General features: G+C 45.0%; 1 protein-coding gene across 4 annotated transcripts in view; it reads left to right on the top strand.

Annotated features, from left to right (window-relative positions):
• Nucleotides 1–24,783, top strand: part of LOC310761426 (cation channel sperm-associated auxiliary subunit beta-like) — a gene marked incomplete at its 5' end in the record, with an annotated part of 53,937 nt that overhangs the window by 28,494 nt on the left and 660 nt on the right. For all 4 annotated transcript variants that reach the window (XM_083611243.1, XM_083611242.1, XM_083611244.1 and 1 more), the window contains 12 exons: nt 797–941; nt 1,403–1,554; nt 8,195–8,337; nt 8,981–9,177; nt 9,892–10,218; nt 10,615–10,754; nt 15,428–15,634; nt 16,945–17,055; nt 18,479–18,589; nt 20,276–20,414; nt 21,297–21,397; nt 23,501–23,575. In XM_083611243.1, coding sequence (XP_083467369.1) covers nt 797–941; nt 1,403–1,554; nt 8,195–8,337; nt 8,981–9,177; nt 9,892–10,218; nt 10,615–10,754; nt 15,428–15,634; nt 16,945–17,055; nt 18,479–18,589; nt 20,276–20,414; nt 21,297–21,397; nt 23,501–23,575 — 1,848 coding nt within the window. The remainder of the gene's footprint in view (nt 1–796; nt 942–1,402; nt 1,555–8,194; nt 8,338–8,980; nt 9,178–9,891; nt 10,219–10,614; nt 10,755–15,427; nt 15,635–16,944; nt 17,056–18,478; nt 18,590–20,275; nt 20,415–21,296; nt 21,398–23,500; nt 23,576–24,783) is intronic.

The following is a 24,783-nucleotide window of genomic DNA, read 5'->3' as shown; positions in this document are numbered from 1 at the left end:
TTCCATCTGGTACGCAGGCTGAGACACTACCTGCCCACGGACTGTCTCGCCAGAGTGGTGCATGCTCTAGTTATCTCCCACTTGGAGTACTGCAATGTGCTCTACGTGGGGCTACCTTTGAAGGTGACCTGGAAACAACATGCGGCAGCTAGACGGATGACTGGGGGCAGCCGCTGAGACCATATAACACCTCTCCTGAAAGACCTACATTGGCTCACAGTACATTTCCGAGCACAATTCAAAGTGTTGGTATTGACCTTTAAAGCCCTAAACAGCCTCAACCCAGTATACCTGAAAGAGCTTCTCCATCCCCATCATTCTGCCCAGACGCTGAGGTCCAGCGCCAAGGGCCTTCTGGCAGTTCCCTCACTGTGAGAAGCAAAGCTACAGGGAACCAGGCAGAGGGCCTTCTCGGTAGTGGTGCCCGCCCTGTGGAATGCCCTCCCATCAGATGTCAAAGAGATAAACAACTACCTGACATTTAGAAAGCATCTGCAGGCAGCCCTGTTCAGGGAAGTTTTTAATGTGTGACATTTTAATGTATTTTTAATCTTTGTTGGAAGCTGCCCAGAGTGGCTGTGGAAACCCAGCCAGATGGGTGGGGTACAAATAATAAATTATTATTATTATTATTATTATTATTATTATTATTATTATTGGGAGGTCACTTCAGTGCTGCTAACACAGCGGTTTGACTTCACCCCTAGAGGCGCATTCCATTGTCTCTCAAGGCAGATGGATGCCAACAAAGATCTCTTATGCAATATTCTTTATTGTCTCTCCCCCTCCCTTTTAGGTGTGGATTTCTTATGATGGAGGCACCACTTTTGTACCATTATTTACTTTAAATGCTGAGATGATTATAGATGTAGATTCATGTGTTTACACCCAAGCGATTATATTTGTGACTGACGCGGCAAACCTTTTGTACACTAAGGCAGGTAGGAAAACATTAAAAAGTGGAGTCTCCTGCAGTCTTTGAAGACTCAAATATGAGATTAGGCTAAGAAACCAGGTCCCCCAACCTATGTGTTCTCATAGGAAACAAGTGGAAGCACCTGATGCACCTAAGAATTGCCGACCAATCCATTCAGACCATGAGGCACAAGGAGCTTCTTCCAAAAAGGAACAACACCTCCTTGCATGCTTCAAAGTATTTGACCACATATGACCTTGTTAGATCCTGGCCCTTAGGAACTATTGTCTGAAGTTGCATAATTTAGATATACTTTATCCTCATCAAAACGATCTATTTCCTCATTGCATTGATTAAATATGGGTTGGAAGAGCTGTTGATCTCTCCAAATATTCACAGAAACCTATTGTTCTAGAATAAACTCATGCTTCCTATAATAATAAGATTTGATGCATGCCCATTATTTATATTTCCCCTTTTCTGTAGGTTTACTGAGATATGCCAAGCTTTTCCCACCAGCAAAGGGTATCTTCAACATGTACTTTGACCACCTGGGAATATTAAATCATATTTCTCTGAATGATACAATTGACTCATTTGTAAAAGAGACGAGTGTGGATGTGGACACTTTATTGAAGGTTAAGGATGCTTTTGATGTGTGAATGAAAAATGTCTATGAGATTGTAATAATTGTTGTTCTTGTTAAGGACAAACCTTCACTCTTCCAACATGTCAAAGTAGGCAGCTAGTGCTAGAATGGACACTGGAGTCATTAATCCAGCATTTTTTCACCACTATCTAGATATCCTTATAATAGATGTAATTCTTTTTTTTAATGAAATATTTATTAAGGTTTTACAAAAAACAGAGGTTTACAGAATAAAAAGAAAGCATAAAAAGGGAAGAGATAAGAAAAAATACAAAAAAATACAAAAATACATAAAGAAGAAAGGAAAAAATACAAGATACAAAAAACAGATAGGCATCACATACTGTGATGGGATGGTGAGCTGCTTGTGCGTAAAATCCTGATCCCTCAGAGTTTGGCTAAGTTCCCAAACCTCTGTCTGTGATGGAGCTCCTTAAGCATGGCTCCATCAATCGCTCGTTGAATCGGACAGTGGGCGTTTACGGAACTTCTTCCAGCATAAAAGCTCCTTGACGGAAACGCGTCTTCTGGACTCTCGGCGTGACAGTTTCCGCCGAGGAGTGGGTGTGCCTACGGGAGGTCCTGAAACCTCTCCACTGTTCCCGCTTGAAGTATCTCTGAGCTCTCCCTCCGACTCACTTTCCCTTGTAACTCCACTTCTCCCCCTGCTGGTCCCCTCCTCCGCTGAGTGGTCTCTCTCACCCTCCATGAGCCCTTTCACCTCCTTCGTCTCAGATGACAGTTCCCTGACATCCACCTCCCCTCTAGGGCCCCCTTCACCCCCTTCCCTCCCCTCCTCTGCGGGAGGCGAGGGAGCAAAACCCCTGAAGGAACCTCCCTCATCTTCCGAAGTTTCGAACACTTCCCTCCACCTTTTGCTGTTCCCGGTTTCCAAGTACTCCTCCTCCTCGGAGTCTGTACCCTCTTCCAACTCCGATTCCCTGAATCCCTCCAGTTCCTCCTCATCGTCGGTGGTGCCAAAGTACTCCCTCCGGAACCTCGCTACTGGTTGAGGTTTCCTGGGGAACCTTTGGTGGAACGTTTCGATCAAGACCTCGTCATGGACCTCCTCTGCCTTCACCCAGGTGTTTTCCGACTCCGGTTCCCCTTCCCACGCGACCAAATACTCCACCTGATTACCCTTCCACCTGGAGTCGATGATTTCCGCCACATAGTTGCGGCTTTCCCTTTCTTCTATGGCAGGCCCCCGTGTGGATACCCCTTCACCTTCCCCCCTGTATGGTGACAGTAATGACCTGTGGAATACTGGGTGCAGTTTCATGTGGTTCGGTAACCGGAGTCTGAAAGCCACTGGGTTGACCTGTTGGATGACCTCAAATGGTCCCAATCTTTTGGGTCTCAATTTCTTGCAACTACCCTTGAACGGCAAGCCTTGGGTTGATAGCCAGACCCGACTCCCCACCCTAATTGTTTCACCTTCCCTTCTGCTCTTGTCTGCCTGCCTCTTATATTCTTCTTTGGCCCTTTCTAAGTTGTGTTGGAGTTGACGATGGATCGCTTCCATTTCTTCTACAAAAAGTTCAGCGGCCGGAACACTCCATCTCTCTCCTCCTTCCCCTGGAAACGCCCTGGGGTGGCACCCATAATTAGCCAAAAAGGGGCTCATCCCGGTGGACACATTCTCTGCATTATTGTAAGCAAATTCCGCTAGTGCCAACTTTTCGACCCAATCGTTTTCTCTGTCATTGACATAACACCTCAGGTATTGTTGAAGGATACCGTTTGCCCTCTCCGCCTGCCCATTGGTCTCAGGGTGCCTGGCAGTCGAAAAGTTGACCTCTACGTGCAACAAGCTCATAAGCTTCCTCCAGAATCTGGACGTGAACTGTTTCCCTCTGTCGGAAACCAGCCTCAAGGGGGCGCCATGCAGCCTAAAAATATGTTCTACAAACAATTTTGCTGTCTCTTCCGCCGTGACTGCATGTGAGCAAGCTACAAAGTGACCCATCTTAGTTAACTGGTCTACTACGACTAGTATGGCGGTTTTCCTCTGGGATTTGGGCAGATCAGTCATAAAATCTATCGACACCGCCTCCCACGGTTGTTCTGGTGTGGGTAACGGTTCTAAATACCCCGCTGGTGCCCGCCTTTCTCCTTTGGCTCTCTGGCATTGGTCACACCTTCTCACATACTCCCGTACATCCTCCCTCACCTTGGGCCACCAAAACTCCCTGGTCACCAACCACATGGTCTTGTGTTGCCCAAAATGCCCCGCTGTGGGATTGTCGTGCAGCTGTTTGAGTACTCTCCCCCTCAATTCCCCTTCGGGTATATATAGCGCCCCTTTGTAATACAATGCCCCGTTTCTTTCTTCAAAACCTCCGGGGTCTTCTCCCTCTCCCCTTAAACCTCTGAGCTTATCCTGGGCGTACTCATCATTTACCGTTCCCTCTACCAGTTCTCTTTGCCCCACCCAGGCCGCACCACACACCCAGTGGTCCTCTGGGATAATATGTCTCTCTTCTGGCGCTCCCTCCCCCTCCAAATATTCAGGTTTGCGAGAGAGAGCGTCCGCTCTGATGTTTTCTGGACCTGGCACATAGCAGATTTCAAAATGGAATTTGGAGAACTCCTGGGCCCATCTCACTTGTCGTTGGTTGAGCACTCGTGCCGTTCTCCAATACTCCAAATTCTTGTGGTCCGTACATACTTGTACCTTATGCTGTGCACCAATTAGTAAGTGTCTCCATCTCCGGAACGCTTCGTGAATGGCGAGTAGTTCTCGGTCATATACCGTGTAGTTCCTCTCGGATTTGTTCAGCTTACGCGAAAAGAAGGCACACGGTCTCCATTCCGACTTATTGCTCCCTGGCTGAAGCAGCACCGCCCCCACCGCGCGGTCTGAGGCATCAGTTTCCACTCTCATGGGTTTTTGTAAATCCACATGCAGGAGCTGTTCTTCCGAAGCGAATGCCTTTTTCAATTCCTCAAAAGCGTGCTCCGCCTCCGCCGTCCAAACGAATTTCTTCTTGCTGCTCAGACAGTCCGTGATGGGAGCCGTTAAGTGGGCAAAGTTCTTGATGAATTTACGGTAAAAGTTCCCAAACCCTAAGAACCTTTGCACATCTTTTTTCGTTTTCGGTGTCTTCCATTCCAGCACCGCCTGTACCTTGCCTGGACCCATGGCTAATCCCTTGTCTGATAGGCGGTACCCCAGGAATTCCACCTCCTTGGCGTGGAACTGACACTTCTCCAATTTCACCCACAACTGGTTTGCTTGCAGCTGGCTCAGCACTTCCCTGACATCCTTTACATGCTGCTCCTCATTCTCTGAATATATCAGCACGTCATCGAGAAAGGCCACGCAATTCTTGTAGAGCAAAGGTCCCAGTACATGGTTCATGAGCGATTGAAAACAGGCGGAGCCTGCTTGTAATCCAAAGGGCATAACGAGATATTCGAAAGCCCCTAGGGGGGTGAACATCGTTGTCTTCCATTCATCCCCCTTCTTTATTCGTATCAGGTTGTACGCTCCTCTCAGGTCCAGTTTCGTGAATATCTTTCCCTTCCTCACCCTGGTCAAAATGTCATCAATTCTGGGCATGGGGAAAGTCACTGGTTCTGACACGGCATTTAGCCGCCGGTAGTCCACGATCAATCTCGGTTTATCCGTGTTTTTTTTGTCCACAAAAAACACTGGGCTGCCCCCCACCGCTCTGGACTCTCTGATGAAACCTCTCTTCAGGTTTTTGTCAATAAACTCCCTCAACTCCTGCATTTCCCTGTCTGACATGGCGTACAGCTTGCCCACGGGGAGCTGGGCCCCAGGGACCAGGTTAATTTGGCAGTCAAAGTCTCTATGCGGTGGTAGTTTATCTGCTTCCCTTTCGCTGAAGACCTTGCTCAGGTCAGCGTATTGTTTGGGCACCTTCCCTTTGTCCGCCACTTCCATCCCTGCTAGGGAGGCTTTTGCCCCTTCTGGCACCTTTCCCTCTTTGCAGTGTTCCAGGCAATGTGCTGACCCAAAGGAGACCACTCTCTGATGCCAGCCCACTAGCGGGTCATGCAACGCTAGCCAGCTCATTCCCAAAATGACTGGCGCCCCTCCCAGGGTGGCTACATTGAACGCTATCCTTTCAGTGTGCCTTGCCACCCTCATAACCATTGGGACGGTCTGTAGGCTAACTTCTCCCTCCAACAGCTCCCTCCCATCGATCGTGGTGACCTGCAGGGGGTTGCTTAAAGGGAGTGTCTGTATCTGGTGTTCAGCTGCAAACTCCTTGCTCATAAAATTACAGGAGCTGCCTGAGTCCAACAGCGCCTTGGTCTTTAGTGGGTATCCGTTTGCCAGCTCTAGCAGCACCTCTATTACTAGAGCTGGTCTTGGAGGTTCCGGAGTGGGCACTTTTACTGCTCCTTGGCCTGTCTGCAGTGCCCTGACAGCGGCAGACAGGCGTTGGCTTTTACTGGCTCCTGGACTTCCTCCTCCTTCCCCCCAACAGCTCCCGCCATCCCTTGCCATTCCTTTCTTTGTGGGCAGACTCTGGCAAAGTGACCTGGCTGCTGGCAGAGGTAACATTTCTTGGCGCTCTTTCCCTCCTTCTTCCTCCCTTCACTGGGATTTGAAACTGTGCGCGCGCGCGCTGTTCCAACTTCCATCGGCTCTCCGGGCGGGAAACTGGGTTCTGGAATCTCTGGAATGCGGAAATCCCTCCAACGCTCTCCTTTCCCCTCCCGCTTCTCCAAGGCTCTTGCCTCCTGGCGCGCTCCAATGGTCAGCGCTGATTTGGTCAGCTGGTCCATAGACTCCGCCCTGGGCGCCCGGGAAAGTTCGTCTTTCACCGCCGAAGAAAGCCCCTCTTCAAAGAGCATTTGAATGGGTTCCGCCGATAGGTCCCACCCCAATTTATGTATCAACATTGTAAACTCAGTCCAGTACTCACGAACCGATCGGCTCCCCTGTTTGCAAGCCATCAATTGTCTGCGCACCAGTCCCTGTTCAATCTCGCTGGAAAACATCAAATCCATGGCGCGAAAAAACTTCCTCGCGTCCTTCAGCATGTCACTATTCCCTGCCATCAGGGGCCGGACCCAGTCTCTCGCCCCCCCTTCGAGATGGCCAATCACAAACGCCACTCGCGATGCCTCATCGGGAAAGTCGTTAAACTGCAGTTCAAGAGCATACTGCATCTCTGTCCTAAAGGCTTGGTAGTTCCTGGGGTCCCCCCCAAACTTCTGCACCATTCCTGGCATCTTTCTTGCTAGTGTAGCGCCTTTTGCCTTTTCTGCATCCTGCGCCCTCCTTTCTTCTAGCCTCGCCGTTTGCATTGCTAGCTGGAGTTCCAAAACTCTGCACCTTTCTTCCAGAGTTGGACCTTCTCCAGCTCCTGCTGCTCCTCCGGCTCCAGCTGGGTTGCTCATGATGCCTCTCTGCACAAGCTGCTTTCAGGGGCTGTCCGATTGCTGTGATGGGATGGTGAGCTGCTTGTGCGTAAAATCCTGATCCCTCAGAGTTTGGCTAAGTTCCCAAACCTCTGTCTGTGATGGAGCTCCTTAAGCATGGCTCCATCAATCGCTCGTTGAATCGGACAGTGGGCGTTTACGGAACTTCTTCCAGCATAAAAGCTCCTTGACGGAAACGCGTCTTCTGGACTCTCGGCGTGACAGTTTCCGCCGAGGAGTGGGTGTGCCTACGGGAGGTCCTGAAACCTCTCCACTGTTCCCGCTTGAAGTATCTCTGAGCTCTCCCTCCGACTCACTTTCCCTTGTAACTCCACTTCTCCCCCTGCTGGTCCCCTCCTCCGCTGAGTGGTCTCTCTCACCCTCCATGAGCCCTTTCACCTCCTTCGTCTCAGATGACAGTTCCCTGACACATACCAACATCCATAGCAATCAATACCGAATTCCCGCCTTCCCAGTGACACAAAACATTTGTCAAATGAAAGAGACAAAGCAATCTAACATTACATCTCTAGGTCTCCAGGGAGATCAGACGTCTGCAGTGTGTTTCGACGACAAAAAAACAGATAAAGATATTTAGCCACTAACTTGGTGAGCTCCTGATTGTTCCCCAATAATAGAAAATGTATGACCTCTAACTCTGGTTTTCATTTGGGGATGCAGAGTTGATCTAGGAACTGCAGGCGGAGATCAACATATAGTTTACATTTAAGAACAAGTTGCTGTCCCTTCATGTTAAACCGTTGTAGCCCTGGGGAAAGAAAGGGATCTAGCAAAACTTCACTAAGGAGAGGATTTTTATCTGTTGTGAGGCAGATGTTTAACCAGCATGTAAGAAATCTCGCCCAGGCTGCAGTCTCTACCTTGTGTTGACCTCCTCTAGAAACAAGCTGCCTGCACTCATTCTACCGGCTGGGTAAACCCTGGCAGCCAGACTGGAATTCTGTAGAGCAATTGAGCTATAACTTTGACGTTGAAGACCTTGAGGGCAGAGGGGATATGTGAAGACCTTGAGGGCAGAGGGGATATGTGAATTACCTCTTGTTATAGAGAAACGCAGTTTCTAAGCAATTTCTCTTCTGATTGCTATTATAAATTGAATTATCTTTTTTAAAATTCCTATTTATTCCTAAAATTGTTTAGCAAGTTTTGTATCTATAAATGCATGAAAATATATATATATAATTAATTTTCTCACTTTGTTCCAGGATATTGACTTAGGTTTTGAATGTCCTTTGGCTGTACAGTATATCACTGAAGAGCAGATGTTACTTTTAAACCACGAGCCACTGATAGCAACAAAACGTGAGAGATTCAGTAGTCTGCAAAGAGGCAAAAGATTAGATTATGAGTAAATATCAATAACAGCATAGTAGGAAATTGGAAATGGTTTCTGCAGTGTGTATGATGATGACATGGTTTCCCATGACTTCATCATCTGGGGGGGATGGGGACCCACCACCACATTTGGGAGCAAAGACTGCTGAAATCTGCTGTCTTCCAGGGATGTGATATTCCTAGAGCCAGAAGGAACAGGTTCAGATAATATGGCCCATGAAATATTGTACCTACTGGGTGTACCTAACTTGGAGATTAAGGGGTATTTTCGTGTGATTTGATTTAATATTTGTATTCTGCTTTCCCCACAACAACTGTTGAGTTCAAAGTGGCTCACAGTAACAATAATACCATTACAAGTTAACAGACATTGTGATCATAGTAGTAAATTCAAAGCACAGGAGAATATAAAGCTAAAGACAAATTCATCAAAAAATTACTACAATTCAATACAAAATCATAGTGATTCAAAAGATCAGAAATAGTTGCTGAAGAGCAGCCCTGTGCCAGCTGACATGCTTGAAACCACAATTTTCTCTTAGTACTATTTTCCAGCAAGGGAATCTTAGGAACTAGTCAAAATTCGTTAAAATTCATTAGATGTATGATCTGACATCATCAAGGTGGTATTAAATGTATGCTTCTTTTTATTTCAGGCCAGGAGGATCGTGTATAATCAGAGAGGTTTTTAGGACGCCAGCTCCTCCGGGCTTTATATCATCTGTACTGGTAGATGTTCTAGATCGGTTTCCTGTTGAATCTAAACTTGATAGCCCTTGTACAGCAAATACTTTAAGAGTTTTGCCCCCTACAGGGAGCAGTATATCATACAGGCTTCAGCTGACTTCTCCAGGTTTGTGCATCACCTGATAATGAAAAGTTTTTGGAAGGAGGGTCTTTGGCTTATGCTAATCACACTTAAGTGGGAAAATAGATAGGAAAAGAATTGTAGGGAATACTATTTGTCTAAGATTGGTTGCATGGTGGTGGCCCCTGCCCAGCATTTCCTAATTTCCTATGTAGCCTCTTTTATATGTTCCTCGCCATCTAGTCATTTTTACTTCTACTAGATCCCCTTCCTAAATCAACAGCCAGCCAATCAGTCTCCAACTATGTGTAAATTCATAATTTTCTTATGGAGACAAAATTGCAAAATGAAGGAAGGATATGGACGGTGTATCCCAGAAAAGTAAGGTAAGGAGTTAATCTGGTAGCCCCATAAAAAGAAGAGAAAGAGCCCCCAATTTCCAGCCTGTGAATGAAGCATGGGATTTCAGCCTTCACTTGACACTGCCTGCATTTCTGAGGTTTCTAGCAAAATAAAAAGTTTCATGAGCTGTGGGAGTTACAGGGCTGCTGTGGACTAGGAGAGTCACACAGGTAGTGGCAGTCTGTCAAAAATTAGGAATCTAAACTTTATATCAAAGAAGCCATAGCTTCAGGTCAGTTTATCTTTTGTGTAAATTAGGCATATTCATAGCAGCAGCAGCAGCAACAACAACAACAACAAAGGGAAATGCAGCTTCTGCACATTGAATGATGTTTTCATTATTTTCTTGTTTTCCAGGTCCTTATATGTTCAAACCAACCGATCTTGAGAAAACAGTGGTGATTCCAGGCAGTAGCAGTTTCTTCATTGTTCAAGTTGTGGATGACCAAAATGCTTTAGGAGATGCTACCATGCCTAATAGGGTGCTTTTAAATACAGACATTCCACCTGGGAGGTGGTTCTTGTATGACTTTGGCACTGTAAATAAAAGAAAATGGAAAATTGTTGTTGACATATGTAGATATATAATACAACAGTTTGATGACCTACCACGCCATGCCATTAAATACTTGGATATTGGGTCAAAGCTGGAATTGAAATTCAGAGTGACTCCAGTTAATGTAGGTAAGACTGCATATATTTCTTGTCTCTCTACTCTATGTATTCTCTATAAAATGTCTGAAAGTGTTTGAAATCATATGAAAGCAAACTCTTTATAAGTTATGATCCTCACTCAAATAATTTAACTGAAATTCAACAAAATGTATTTTACATATATTTTTATCCTATTGACTCCCATCCTGCCTACAGATCTTTCATATGGATTTCTCATTTTGATGTGCATTTGTACACAGATGTATATGAAATAAGGGTACACTGGAATCAGCCAAAATCCTCAAGTATTTTTCAACCCAACTGCAGTCTCAGAGTGGAGCTAAGTTTTGCCTTTTGTGTGAGGTTGTTCTACAGGAAAGAAATATTGGAAATAAACATCATTCTCATTGTTGTTTCCTTCCACAGCGTATAATGTGTTTCATAATAGGCTAATTCACATTGTAATTGGAAGGCCTTCTCTACTGGATGTGAGAACAAAAACTTATTTTGACGACAACAATAGCAATTTAATCGATATCACTGTTCACAGTAGATTTTTTGAAAAGGTAACATGCCGACAGCTCTTTTCAGAGGACCTTGATAAAGTACACGCAGCTTTAATGTGCATTCAGACTCCAAAAAACTATGTTAGCAATCTTCTCCCGTGTTTTTGTACAAAACAAACTTATGTTGGTTTTAGACCAGTTTACGCTATAGCTTTCCTCACAGAACCCTAGAAATTGTAGATTAACGAGACTTGGTTGCTAGATGTGTTGGGCATTCATTGCAGATGTTAGTAGGTGTGGCGGTGAGCTGGCAGGGAGGGGCCAGCTTGTGTGCTGGGAAAAGGCATTGGGTTGGATACTTAGTGTAACCTGGGGGTGAGAGGGAGCCTCTCCTGTTGGACATGTAAAAATCTCAGGGTACCCTGGTAAAGGCGTCTGGGTTGAAATCCGAAGGTCCAGATGACGTGAGGTGGGGGTGATGGGCCAAAGGACTTTGGTTCAGTGGCCAGGGGCTGTCAGCTTAGTTTACCAGCATCTTGAGGGGACCCTTAACCCAGGACTGACCCTTGTGAATAATCATCTAGCAGTCAGGTAGGATGATTTGGGATACACACCAATGCCTATGCCAAAACCTCATGGCCAATTTATTTCCAAGTTCTTCTCATGTCGTTTTTGTTGCTTACTTCCCAGTTCCCAAGGCACACTGCCCACGGGCCTGCAATCCCCCTCCCACAAGCACATTTTAAAAGCTATAAAATGTTAATCAGCCAAACGCCTGAGAAACATTTTCACCTGGCAACTAAAGATATGCAATGAAGGCGCCAGGGAAGCCTCCCTAGGGGGAGCGTTCCACAAATGGGGAGCTACCACAGAAAAGGCCCGCTTTTGTGATGGCACCCTCCAGACCTCTTGTAGAGAAGGCGCATGCAGAAGGGCCTCAGGTAATGATTGCAGGGTCCTGGTTGGTTTATATAGGGTGAGGTGGTCCTTGAGGTATTATAGTCCAGAGCCGTTTAAGGCTTCATAGGTCAAAGCAGCACTAATTGGCAGCCTTTGGGGGGAACGCAACACTGATACAAAAACCAGCCACTCATAGTGTTACACTCCTTTTAATAGCCCTCACCCTACCCCTAATCACCTTCAGGCACCAGTTTAGCACAGACACAGCTATATGGTATAAGACTACACTACAAGGTTTACTGAAAGCAATGGGATGCAAGTTATTAATGACTACAGTGCAATTGTATCTTACACAGGCATTCCGTTCAAAGCAGTCTGCATATCTGCAAAAATGTGTATACTCAAATCATTGGAACTGGACCCCTTCATGAGCATCCTGGGACTCCAGAAGCCCTGAAGTGCTCTTGCGAGATCTCACAGGTCCATCCAAGTTCTCTTAAAATCTCCCAGGAGCACCCCAGACCCGTCATGCAGATAGGCAAAGCATGGCAGAGATAGCTTAAAAGTTCTTTTTTGCATCAGATTTTCCTGGTGCAAAAATAGTTTTTAAGCTCTCTGTCTTGCTTCTCAAGCAAGGTGCTCGCTTCCTGCCAGCTCCTTATTCAACTTGCAAGATTTCAACCAGCCAGACTTCAACTGCGTATGGTTGAAATCAGGCAAGTTAAATGCATGTATGACATGGTCGTACTGTAGGTCTATTGTTATGAATGGGGCCCAGTCCCAGCTGTCTTTTTTTTTTTTAAATAAATGTTTATTAAAACTTTCCATCTTAGTAAAAAAATCACAAAAAAAGAAAAAAGAAAAAAATTAAAAAACACATAAAGTTTACAATCCGTATTTTCAATGACATATTTCCCTGACTTCCCCACACCTCCCCTTCTTATATTCCAATTCAAATTGTTAGTTCAACAAGTTCTTATCCCCAATTTTTAACCTTTTTATATTTAGTTCATTTTAAAGAAAAAACCAATTTTAACTTATAAACATCCATATTTATACATCAGTACTCATTCTTAAAACTTTTTTCTAAAGTCGACCCAAATTCCCTTCCACGAATTCCCCAATTTTCTTACTAATAACAAAACAAAATAAAAAAACAGATTATAATTATAGATTCCCAAACCCCACCCCCCCTTTCCCGGTTTCGATCCCCAACAGATGTCCATCAGTCTTAATCTACTATCAGCCTGGAGACCTCACATCCGAGGCTCTTAATTCTCTCTCAATTCCTCTCTGCCGGTTTTTTTGATAGTCTTTAGTATTAAACACCAGATCTCGGAGAAGCTCTGTCCCCATAAGGTCCATGTTTCTTCCAGCCAGACCTCCATACTTAAAAGTGGAGCCCGAATCTTGTTTCTTACTCCTTTTAAGTCCAATTGTCCCGAAAGCTCCAACTTCCACCTTAATCAAATTTGTAATCCATAGGTCTTCAGATCTCCACATAAGGAGATCTCTCCATTCTTCAATCTCCAATTCAAACCAGATTTTCATCATCCAGTATTTATTTTCCTTTGTAACCATCATGTCAGGCCTCTGGCTCGATTTCTTATTTTCCTTTGTAACCATCATGTCAGGCCTCTGGCTCTCCTTTGTCATCTGCAAAATTACAGCTCCTCCTTCCTTTTCTTCAGAAACAACATATGTCTCCTTCTCCACACTCTCAAAACTCTCAAGTTTCTCTTTTTGTCCAGCTGCATGGGCTTCCTGAGTCAAATCCTTATCAAATTCAATGATATTATTTACTGTTAAGTTCAGAGTTGCAACATTTGTAGCCAAAACATCCATTTGGCCTTGTAACTTTCCCAAGAGAACAAAAGCTCTGTCCAACCCAGCTTGAATTTTCCCTCCTCCAGCCATTCTTGTAATGTCCCAAATCCCCCTCTAGAGGGATTTTGGTAACTTAGTATTCTTTCCAGTTCAAATCCAAAAGTCAAGTTAGTTTATATCAGTTCTTCCTTGTTTTCAACAAAATATAACCAAATTGCAACAAATATTTCCAGCAGAGACAGCAGAAACAAAGTTCTCTTTTTCCTTCTTGACAGCTAATTTTGACAGCTGTCAAACTCTTCTATATCTCCTCAACAGGCTCTCTCACGGATCACTCCCGGGTCTGGGGGGGTGGCACTTCAGCTCTCAAAATTAGCTCTTATCCTCTGATAAAGTTATTTATGCTTATACTGCCAAATCGTGAAATTAATATCTTTTACCCAATGAAGAAAAAGAAATTCTCTCGACCTTAGTTAACTAGTCCTTGCTTTAAATTATTTACAAGACGGGGAGGCGGACTTCCTGTTTGCACCTTCCCCGATCGTGCCAAATTCAACAAAAAAAATTCCTTTACAAGTCCAATTTCCGTACTACTCACGGGTTGTTACTTTTAGAGTCCAATTGTTCACAAGAAGAAGTCAGCGCTCTCCGACCATGGCATGCGGCTTCACTCCGCAGGAGGAGCAGTCGACTCTAAGCACCACGCTGCTCACCCCGTCCCCCGTTCCGAAGCCTTTAAAAAGGCTCTTTCGCAGGTCGGGGGTGCAAATGGTGCCCGCCGAGTCACCAGGTTCACAGGCTTCAGCGCCTGTGATTTCTGAGGGTCCCCGCGTCGCCGCAGCGGCCAGACCCAGCTCCTGCGCAGCCGATTCCCTCCGGAGCTCGGTGGGAATCCGCCATTAGCCGATCGCACTAACCCGGAAGTCCTCCCAGTCCCAGCTATCTTTACCTGATGTGTGACCCTTGTCTTTATATGGATATATTGTTGTCATACGTTTGTTTTGGAATATTAGATTAATAATATTTATTATTCCTGTTTGAGAAACATTTGTCATATGATAATTCTTAAAACTATTCCAATGGAAGACAGAATTTGGATTTCTTCTAGTACGTAAAATGCACACATGCTGTGCTGGCGAAATGAATGCAAATTCCTTACATCAACAGCCATGCTTGCATGGATAAGTCTCTATGGCAGGGGTCAGCAAACTTTTCTACCAGCGGGCCGGCTCACTGTCCCTTAAATCTTCTGGCAGACTGGACCACACACACACACACACACACCAGCAGAGGGGGCTTTTCTCCCCCAGCCCCTCCCTCCCCGATTTCCTACCTCCTCTGGCGGTGGTTGGGAGCCGGCAGCGGTGGCGGCAACTCTCGCTTCTGGAAGAGCTTTCCCGGGCACCAGGCACAGGGCCAGCAGGCATGCCAAGCTCTAGCCGAAGCCCTGCGATGCGCCCATGGGCCTCTCTGTCCATGGCTGCCTCGCAGGCCAATCCGAAGCCTCACCGCCCACGAGCTGAGGAAACCTGGCACGGCTTTGAATTGGCCAGCATTGCTGCCTGCCCAGAGGCGTCTGCAGCTTAGAATTGGCTGTGGGAGTTTCCTGAAGCCAATCCATTGCCACCCACACGCCCACCATGGAAGTCAGTCCCCGCGTGGTGAGATATCAGTTTAGCACGGGGACTGACCGAGTGGGCAGCAGAGTCCTTGGGCTGGATTAAAGAGCCCCTTGGGCCTTATCCGACCCACAGGCCTTAGTTTGCCAACCCCTGCTCTTTGAGTGTGTTATAAACATGCAACACCAGATGGTGCTGGAGAAAAAACAAACAAAATTCTTTGCGATTTTCCATAGTGTTTGTTTTCTTTTGTTATAACGATTTAATTTCTGACTTATTTATAGTGGGTTTCCCCCCGTGTGTAGATCCATCCTATGATGGGAAGCTAATTATATTCATCTATGTTGGAGACCAAGTAATGTTATGCTTTTTCATAAACATCCCTAGGGTAAAACCACCATAGCTGTTATCGCATTGGGATCTCTCCGATGTGAAGTGACAACTCTTGTCTTAACGCTGAAGAATTCCTGCTCCTATCTTAAATCAATGCACTATGTTCTATCTGCTAAAACGTCTCCTTCAGACTGGCTAGTTGAGGATGTCAGAGCAGAACCAAATGGCTCAGCGATTGCCAGACTTTTAAAGCAGCTACCGGTAAGGATCCTAAATCCTACATTTTAGTTTAGAATTCTTTCGTACCCTTTCTTAAATGTTCTGAACAGGGGAAGGGCACAGATGTACCCATTGTTCTATGAAGCCCCGGGATACATTTTCCCAAAGCCATACCCAGGCACAAGACTCCTGAGTTGGATGGATTTAAGTGTGGCCCATGAAACAGAGAGCAATGCTGAGGACGTCACTACACTCTCTGGCATCTGTGTCAGTGAAGCAGACAAGTAAAAGCTAACTTTTCTTCTGATAGAAGGCAGGGTCAACATTTCCAACTGTCTTTTTTTAAAAAAAATCAATTTTTTAAATGTTTCATTAATAACAATCCTATGGAGGCCACATTAATTCGATGCCAAATCATGCCAAATCACAATACAATCAAAAGAGCCAACTAAACAGTTCCGAATTAAACATTTTTGGATGACTTCCCGTGTTCTGGATATCAGGAGTTGATGTTATTCCTTGATCCTGCACCAATTCCGATCTTATACATCGCCAGATCAAAACCTTGGCACTCAGTGGCTGATTCATTTCGCAGGTTACCATTTTCTTTCTTCCAAAACACGTCTGTTTCTTAAGTCCAAATTCAGATACATCTTAAAAGAAACAGAGATACCTCCGCTCGTGGCGAATGCATCGGGGAGTTTCCAATATGTGCAGTGCTATGCCCTCTGCGTCCCTTCATTACGTCTGGGCTTCAGAGCTCTTCTCAGAATATTTGAATCAGAAGCCCTTTTATTTCCTTTTCCCCCTTTCTTTTCTTTTCCCACTCTTTTATTATTTTCATCTTCATGTTTTTTTCCTGCCTTCCTTTGGTCCTGCTTTTGGTGGTGTTGTTTTTATGTCCTCTGCTCTGGGTCAATGAGGGGGTGTATGCACATGAAGGTGAAGGCTGGCTGGTGCTGTATTAATAAAGCCTTAATAATTATTTTTTTTAAAGAAGTAAATTGTGCTGCTGGTAATAATTGTATGAATACAGGGTTGGGGAGATGACACAAAGGGGAAACCAGTCTTATTTTTCATCATATAATTTCCCTCTTTTTTCATTTACAAATAAATTTATACAACCAATTAGAAAACATAAAATCATTGACCCTTTCTGTGCTTACTTATGTTTTATCTTTTATCACTGCATAGCCAATTCATATCTATTTACTATTTATCCTTTGTATTTTATTTAAATGATTTTCACTGCACATTTTTATGTCAGTCCCGCTAACGATTTAAGTTGTTTGCAAAAATTCTTCAAATAATCGATAAATTTTCCCCATTAAAATGTGTTGTTTTTCGTACAGGTGAACTACAGGCCACCATCTGTTTTGGGAATTGCTGTTCCACTCACAGAAAACTTCTATAATGCTGACCCCAGCAAACCTAAACTGAGGGATTATTTTACAAATTCAAAAGTAAGTCTTCATAGCTACTCCTGTAAGAGCTTTCAGAATGCATATTTTAAAAAATTGCTATCCATTTTGCACTCTGTGCTATTGCATGTTCTTTACATACACATACACGCATTAAGAAAAGAGATTTCTAATTAAGAGGAGAATATTGAAATTCAACTTCCAGATAAGCATTTCTATAGAGTTTTCCCCAGAACTTAGGCATCCTGCTTGCACATACTATAGACTCAACATCTGTCTGCTTCCCACTATAAATAGCTGGTTTTTGCATATTATTCTAAGAAAAATAACCTGAAAACTTGGGCTCAAATCCTTATGTTTTAACTTTATGGCCACCTCATTGCCACCTCATATCACTTGCCAAACCTTTGCAGTAATAGGACAGATCAGGATCAGAACATATGTTGACACAATTGCCCAACTACTTTCCACACACTCAAGGTAAATATACTTTAGGAGCTATGGAAACAATTTGAAGCATCCAGAGCAGTCAATATGAGCATTTCCTTTTTTTGCCCTCGGTGAACTCTACAGTCTCACCCCATTTTACAATCCTCCATGTTTTCCTGTTCTATCAACAAGAGGCAGTAGAGGATTGTATGCATAGCTCCTTTTGCACTATTCCATATATTCAAGATAATGATATTTTACATCTGATTAAAGCCTCTCAAAGTCCACAGTATCAAGGCTGCTTAAGAATATGGAGAGTGTAGAGAAGAAAAAGGGAAAGGCTGAAAAGCAGGCAGAGGACTTCATCTGCAAAATCATTTGCTGTCACCCAAGAGCCCCAATGTCCATTCAGCTCATTTGTCTCTTGCTCAAGAGAATGCTTCTCTTCAACCCAACTGCATATCATGCTTCCTGTTCACTAAGGAACAAGAATTATTGCATAGTTCTCTTTGCCCTGACTCTCCCTTTCTTTCTGACAACCCTTTTCCACCAAATTTCAACACGCAGAGCTCTCCAGTCCACTGATAGTTGAAAAACTATAGACTGATTCAGAGGTCAAATGATTTCCATTGCATATGTTGGTCTACTTTGTAAGCACAGTCGAGAATTGCCTTGATTATACCTTCTTTGGGACACGGGTGGCACTGTGGTCTAAACCACAAAGCCCAGGGCTTGCCGGTCAGAAGGTCGGCAGTTCAAATCCCCACAACAGGGTGAGCTCCCATTGTTCGGTCCCATCTCCTGCCCACCTAGCAGTTCGAAAGCACATCAAGTGCAAGCAGCGGGAAGGTAAACAGCGTTTCTGTGTGCTGCTCTGGTTCGCCAGAAGTGGCTTTGTCATTCTGGCCTCATGACCCGGAAGCTGTCTGCAGACAAACCCTGGCTTACTCGGCCAGTAAAGCGAGATGAGCGCCACAACCCCAGAGTCGTCCGTGACTGGACCTAACAGTCAGGGGTCCCTTTACTTTTCCAACAGAATTCTGGACGGTACAAGCAATGTGCTGGCAAGTCAAAGCGCTCCGAATGTGGATGTACAGAAAATATGAAGCTGTCCTTTTCTGTTGCCTTTTCTGATTGCAAGGAGAAGGTAAGGGCTATGCCTACCTGTGCAGCTTTTTGTTTGTTATTCGGAGGAGATATGTAGTACAGTCATACCTCGAATTGAATGTGCTTCAGGTTGAGCGCTTTCGGGTTGCGCTCCGCTGCAACCTGGAAGTGATGGAGTGTGTTACTTCCGGGTTTCACCGCTCGCGCACCACAGACGCTCATAATGACGTCACACGCGCGGAAGTGGAAAACGCGACCCATGCACGCGCAGACGCGCCGTCGCATCTTACGTTCTATTCAGGATGCAAACGGGGCTCCAGAATGGATACCGTTCGCATCTGGAGGTACCACTGTATCCTGGAACCATTACATCCAGTATGTAAAGTACCGGGTATATCAAAATAACAGTACGTTAAGAAACCTAAGAAGGCAAAAATACCCTTAGCTACTGCTGAGAAGATGACAATGTTGTGACAGGCAAATATCTTTGGGGAGGGAATTCCGCAAATGGGGCATCATAACCAATAAATCTTTTCTCTGGCTGCCTTCTGCCACACCTCAGATGGTGGGGACACCTGAAAGAGAATTTCTAAAGACTCCCAGGGTTCTTCAAGGTGCTTGGGTCCCAAGCTGTATAGGGCTTTAAAGGCGAACTTAGAAATGGACTGGTAGCTAGTGAAGCCTTTTGAGCCACTCACAGTTACTAACTTAGCAGCTGTATTCTGCAGTAACTGCAATTTCTGAGCAGTCTCCAAAGGTAGCCCCAGATGCAACCCAATACAGTAGTCAATCCTTGTTTCCAGATAGCTGTGGCCAGGCTATCGCTTTCCAGAAGAAGCTGCAGCTGGCACACCAGCCTAAATTAATGTGAAAGACATTCCTTCCCACAAAGGCTTATCTGGTTCTCCATTGACAAAGCTATATTTAGGAGTGTGCGCAATCTAAGAATTTGATCCTTTAGAGCAGTGTTTCCCAACCTTTTCCCAACCATGGCCCTCTTCTGACCTTGTGTTCTTCCTGTGGCCCACCCCACATGGACGTAGCCAAGAGGGGGGCATGGGGGCAGCTGTCTTCCCATAAATAAAAATCAATTAAAATCCATGCAGAGCCGGTGCAACGCTGCCGACGGGCCCTACGTTCATTGGCAACATCTGATGGCCCTGATCCACTAAGCGCTGAGGTGGATTGCACCCTGCACCTTGCAGAGTCAGGCCAGGCTGTCACTGAACCCAGCACTGGCAGCAACAACAAGCAACTCTGTCTTGCCCAGCCCTACCCATTGCCACCCCACCACCGCACTTAGCTGACCTGGGAGTTCTGGACTGCGGGCTCTATTGGTCAAAATGGGAGCCTCAGCGATTGCCCTCTCTTTCTGGAAACAAACCAGGACTGCTCTAAGAAAACACACGTGGCAAAAAGGAACGTTAGGCCCTGCTGGGCTGCCTCCTTACCAGCTTGTGAAACGCTACTTTAGAAGGAGTGCAACCTTATGCATAACAGATTTAACAGATATGCCACCTACCCACAGAATCTCAGACCTTCTGGGACTGATTTTCAGTCCATTGGTTTTCATTCCGCTCATTACCAATTTGTAGGTCCAGCATCAGACTTCCTATTTAGCAGAACTAAACCAGATTATGTAAATACTTACATTTGTGTCATTCCATGTCTTTCCATGCAGGCATCATTTTAATGTCAGTGATTTCTATATATGTTTCATTGCCAGGCCCTGCGAATGAAATTCCCAGTAACAAGGCTTCCTCTCTATTTCACCATTGAGGATGAGGGTCGCTCTGTAAATCTGACATCTCCTTATTTTATCACAATCATAGAAGTCAACAACAGAACCAACTGGAAAGTTTCAGGTAGGGAGCGGAAGAATCTTGGGATTCATCATTATCTTTTGTATCGGAGAGGTTCTGTTGGAAATACTTGTCGTCAATGTATTTTCAGGCTCTCTTTCTTGCCCTATAGTAGGTGTGAGGAACCTTTGGTCCCCTGTATGTTGCTGAATTCCCATCATCCCTATCCATTGGCCATGCCTGCTGGGGCTGTTGCAAGTTCTAGTTCAGGGAAGACTTGATGTGGAAAGATTTGAATCTAGTCCAATTCTTTCTGCATGCAAAACCTATTATACCCACAGACCCTTAAGGCCTGAAACAAGCATAACACAACCCATTGGTTTACCATGGGTACTGAACAGGCTACTGAAGTGTACACCCCTCCTCCTAGCTGTTCTTCCTCCTCTACTTCTCCTGCTAGCTTTTACCATGACTAATAGTTATGGTGGCACTTCGGCTATAACAAAGAGGAGTTCAGGTTAACCAACATTTCATATTAATGTTTGCCCACACCCCTCCTTTTTCACCCACTCGTGATAATTACCGGTAATCACTGTTAGTGCTTTTTTCTGGGGGGATTCAGAGGTACACATAACCCTAAACATTTTGTGAATCTAAGTTTGGCCTCATTGAGGGGCAGTATTTCAATATGAGTAGAAAAATGAGAGTACCCCTAAACTTTTTTTTAGAAAAAAAGCACTGCTGTTTGTTAACCTCTGGAAAACTGCTGTAGAAGACCCTGTGCAGCTCTAATACATCATGGTGTGCCTCTGATACCTTTCTTACTTTTACATTTCATGAGAAATAGATTTGGCTATTCATCTGTATTCAGGCCCTACTGAAATGTAAAAAAGAAGGAAGAAACTGAAACCTACCACTCTGCGACTGTTTTAACTGTTTTTTCAGGTACCAATCAAACATCAAGTATGTTAAAAATGAAAAAATATTTGGAGCACAGACTCAAAACTGAACTATATAATCCAGATGGCCTATCTATAACGATAACTGTAAGTGCCAGAGAAAATACATACAGTGCTACCTCGGGTTACAAACACCTTGGGTTACAAACACTTCGGGTTACAAACACTTCGGGTTATAGACTCCACTAACCTGGAAGTAGTACCTCGGGTTAAGAACTTTACCTCAGGATGAGAACAGAAATTGCACGCTGGCGGCACAGCGGCAGTGGGAGACCTCATTAGCTAAAGTGGTACCTCAGGTTGAGAATGGCTTCAGGTTAAGAGAAGACCTCTGGAATGAATTAAGTTCGTAACCAGAGGTACCACTGTACCTTAAACCCCAACTCTTCTTACCTTAAACTCTTTGTACCTGGGTGGTCCAACTTCTCAACAAAGTGGATCACAAGAGTACTCAAACCCTTTCAAAGTGCCCCAATTTTCCTGCATGTTTAGTTGTTTAGTCGTGTCCGACTCTTCGTGACCCCATGGACCAGAGCACGCCAGGCCCTCCTGTCTTCCACTGCCTCCCGCAGTTTGGTCAGACTCATGTTTGTAGCTTCGAGAACACTGTCCAACCATCTTGTCCTCTGTCGTCCCCTTCTCCTTGTGCCCTCAATCTTTCCCAACATCAGGGTCTTTTCCAGGGAGTCTTCTCTTCTCATGAGGTGGCCAAAGTATTGGAGCCTCAGCTTCACGATCTGTCCTTCCAGTGAGCACTCAGGGCTAATTTCCTTAAGAATGTATGCGTTTGATCTTCTTGCAGTCCATGGGACTCTCAAGCGTCTCCTCCAGCACCATAATTCAAAAGCATCAATTCTTGAATTGATTTGATCCTAATTCAAAAGCATCAATTCTTGAATTGATTTGATCCTAGAATGTCCCATTTACCCCCTCCAGCGTCACTGCTGACCCTGGGGAGGAGGATGCTGCGCTTTCGCACAAGTTAGCATGGCACCAAAAGACATGTCCTGATTTTCATCAGAGGAATGTTGGTGCCATGCTGACTTGTCTGTGTACCTTGACACCGAACCTGTGGGTCACACAAAGCCTAGTCATGTGGGCAGGCGGTGTGGTGGAACAAGGCCTAAAATTGATGCATGCCCCACCCCTGTGCTGCCTTCCCAAAGCTGGGTAATAAAGGCATCAGGCCTTGGGAAGGAGACAGGAGGGCTCTAGGATCCTGTCAGCCCTCACAGCTCCTTCCCAGCACTTACCCAACTTAGAGAAGGCAGCACGACGGTTGGGGAGGGGGCATCAGATGTCGCTGAGGGGTGGGGGAAAAAGCCTTGAGGTCCACATGCAGCCCTTGGACCACATGTTGGGCCACCGTGCAATATACATTTGACATTGTGCTGCTGTGGTCTAAACCACTGAGCCTAGGGCTTGCGGATCAGAAGGTCAGCGGTTCGAATCCCCACAACGGGGTGAGCTCCCGTTGTTTGGTACCTGCTCCTGCCAACCTAGCAGTTCAAAAGCACATCAAAGTAAACAGGTATCGCTCTGGCGGGAAGGTAAACGGCATTTCCGTGCGCTGCTCTGCTTTGCCAGAAGTGGCTTAGTCATGCTGGCCACACGATCCGGAAGCTGTCTGTGGACAAACGCCGGCTCCCTCGGCCTATGGAGCGAGATGAGCGCCGCAACCCCAGAGTCGTCCGCGACTGGACCTAACGGTCAGGGGTACCTTTACCTTTTTAATTTGCATATTAATTCAAAATATCAGAAATTTTCTGTTCCAAGGATATAACACAGTTGCTAGCAACACTGATTTTTATGCTGTAGTTATACACACAATTGTGTGCATGTAAGATGCTTTTCTCAACAAGCAGCTCCTGTCTCTTCTACGTAGTACTGCACATTATTTCTGTGAAACATTTCAAGTGAACATGAACACTTTATATTTCGGTTATAGTTTATGACATTTAAGAGATTCGGTTTTTTAAAAAATGGAGCAGCAATATTGAGGCAATATTGCACCATGTGCCACATTGCAGTTCAGCCAGCCATATCTGTATTTCTGTTCAGGTCATACAAAACACTTATTTTCTTTCAGCAACCAGATCACATTAATAGCCAAGGGTTACAGTTTTAATTTAAAAAATGAAAACAAATGTTACTGCATATTAAGAACAACTTTCCCCCCCTTTCCAACAGGGATCTGAGCTTTTCCATTTCAGAGTATCAACTATTCCTGGAGTCTCCTTTTGTAACTTATTTGACGAATTTCAGGTATAGTCATTAGCTCTTTTTTAAAAACAACAACACACAAATTACACACAGAATGAATTAACAAACATAAAATAGGATACAAGATTGTACAAAATGTTCCCACATATTTAGCCCTTACTTCAGCACATTCCCAGAGAACAGCAGGAATTAGCGGGTGCAAGGGGGACAGAACTGGAGAAGGACACTTTAGGGAAACACACAGAAGTGGAAGCTAATGCAGACTGGAGCTTTTACATATATATATAGCCTCATTCAGGGTGTGTCTTTTAAAAGAGGCCCCGTGGAACATGTGTACTCTGTATCCACGGGGCCTCTTTTAAAGGACTCACCATGTATATATGAATGATTTTCTGGATGCCAAAGCCCAGAACTGAGGCAAGTACTCTTCAGTGGCAGAAGCCCAGCAGATATTTAAATAGCACAACTGTGACTTCGGTCATTGACTAAAAACACTGCAAGGCAGGAGTAGCCTTTTAGCTCACAAAGCAATGGCTTTGAATGGTGCCTGAAGATTTTGCTTTGTCACTTCTGTTGTACAAGCTCTAGAAACTTAATTGTGTGTGTGTGTGTGGGGGGGGGTTTAATTAACGTTCAGAGTTTAGGCCATGTGCTGGCTCTGGCACAGCAATATGCCCCCTGCCCTCTTGGCAGGCCTGCCAGTGCCAAACATATGACCATGGAAAGGCTGCCATCTCAAACAAGAGCTGATAGAGTCACTTGGATAATTTGGGCCAGGTTAACTTTCTGCTCCAGCCTTTCCAATTTAATGCCTTCCAGGTGATTTGGGACTGCAAAGGGCTAATAGGGATGGGAGTCCCAAATGTCTGGGAAGGCTAGTCTGCTCTGGCTGGCAGCACCTCTCCAATATTTCAGGGAGAGTTCCTTCCTAGCCATGCTACCCCAAATCTTTCTGATGTAGAAATAGTAGTAGTAACTGAACCTTTGGCCTTTTGTAAGCAAAACGTGCTTTACCACTGAACTGTGAGCCTTCCCTCATAGAAATGATTGACTGAGAATACAAGGAAAAACCTATGCTTAACATAGAGAGCCATACTTTCTTAGCCCATACTTTTCTGGGTATTTTATTTTACGAGGTACAATAATAATGCAGTATCTTGCAACAAACCGCATGCAATGCTTGCCAAATTGGGTTCCCTATAAACTCAGATGACTGCTTCTGTTCCCCCACCACTTAGATTTGCATATGC

This window comes from Podarcis filfolensis (genome assembly GCF_964270895.1).
Source record: "Podarcis filfolensis genome assembly, chromosome: 1".
Classification (NCBI taxonomy): Eukaryota; Metazoa; Chordata; class Lepidosauria; order Squamata; family Lacertidae; genus Podarcis; species Podarcis filfolensis.
Note: the sequence above shows the minus strand (reverse complement) of the source record. Positions and strands in the feature narration are given on the sequence as shown.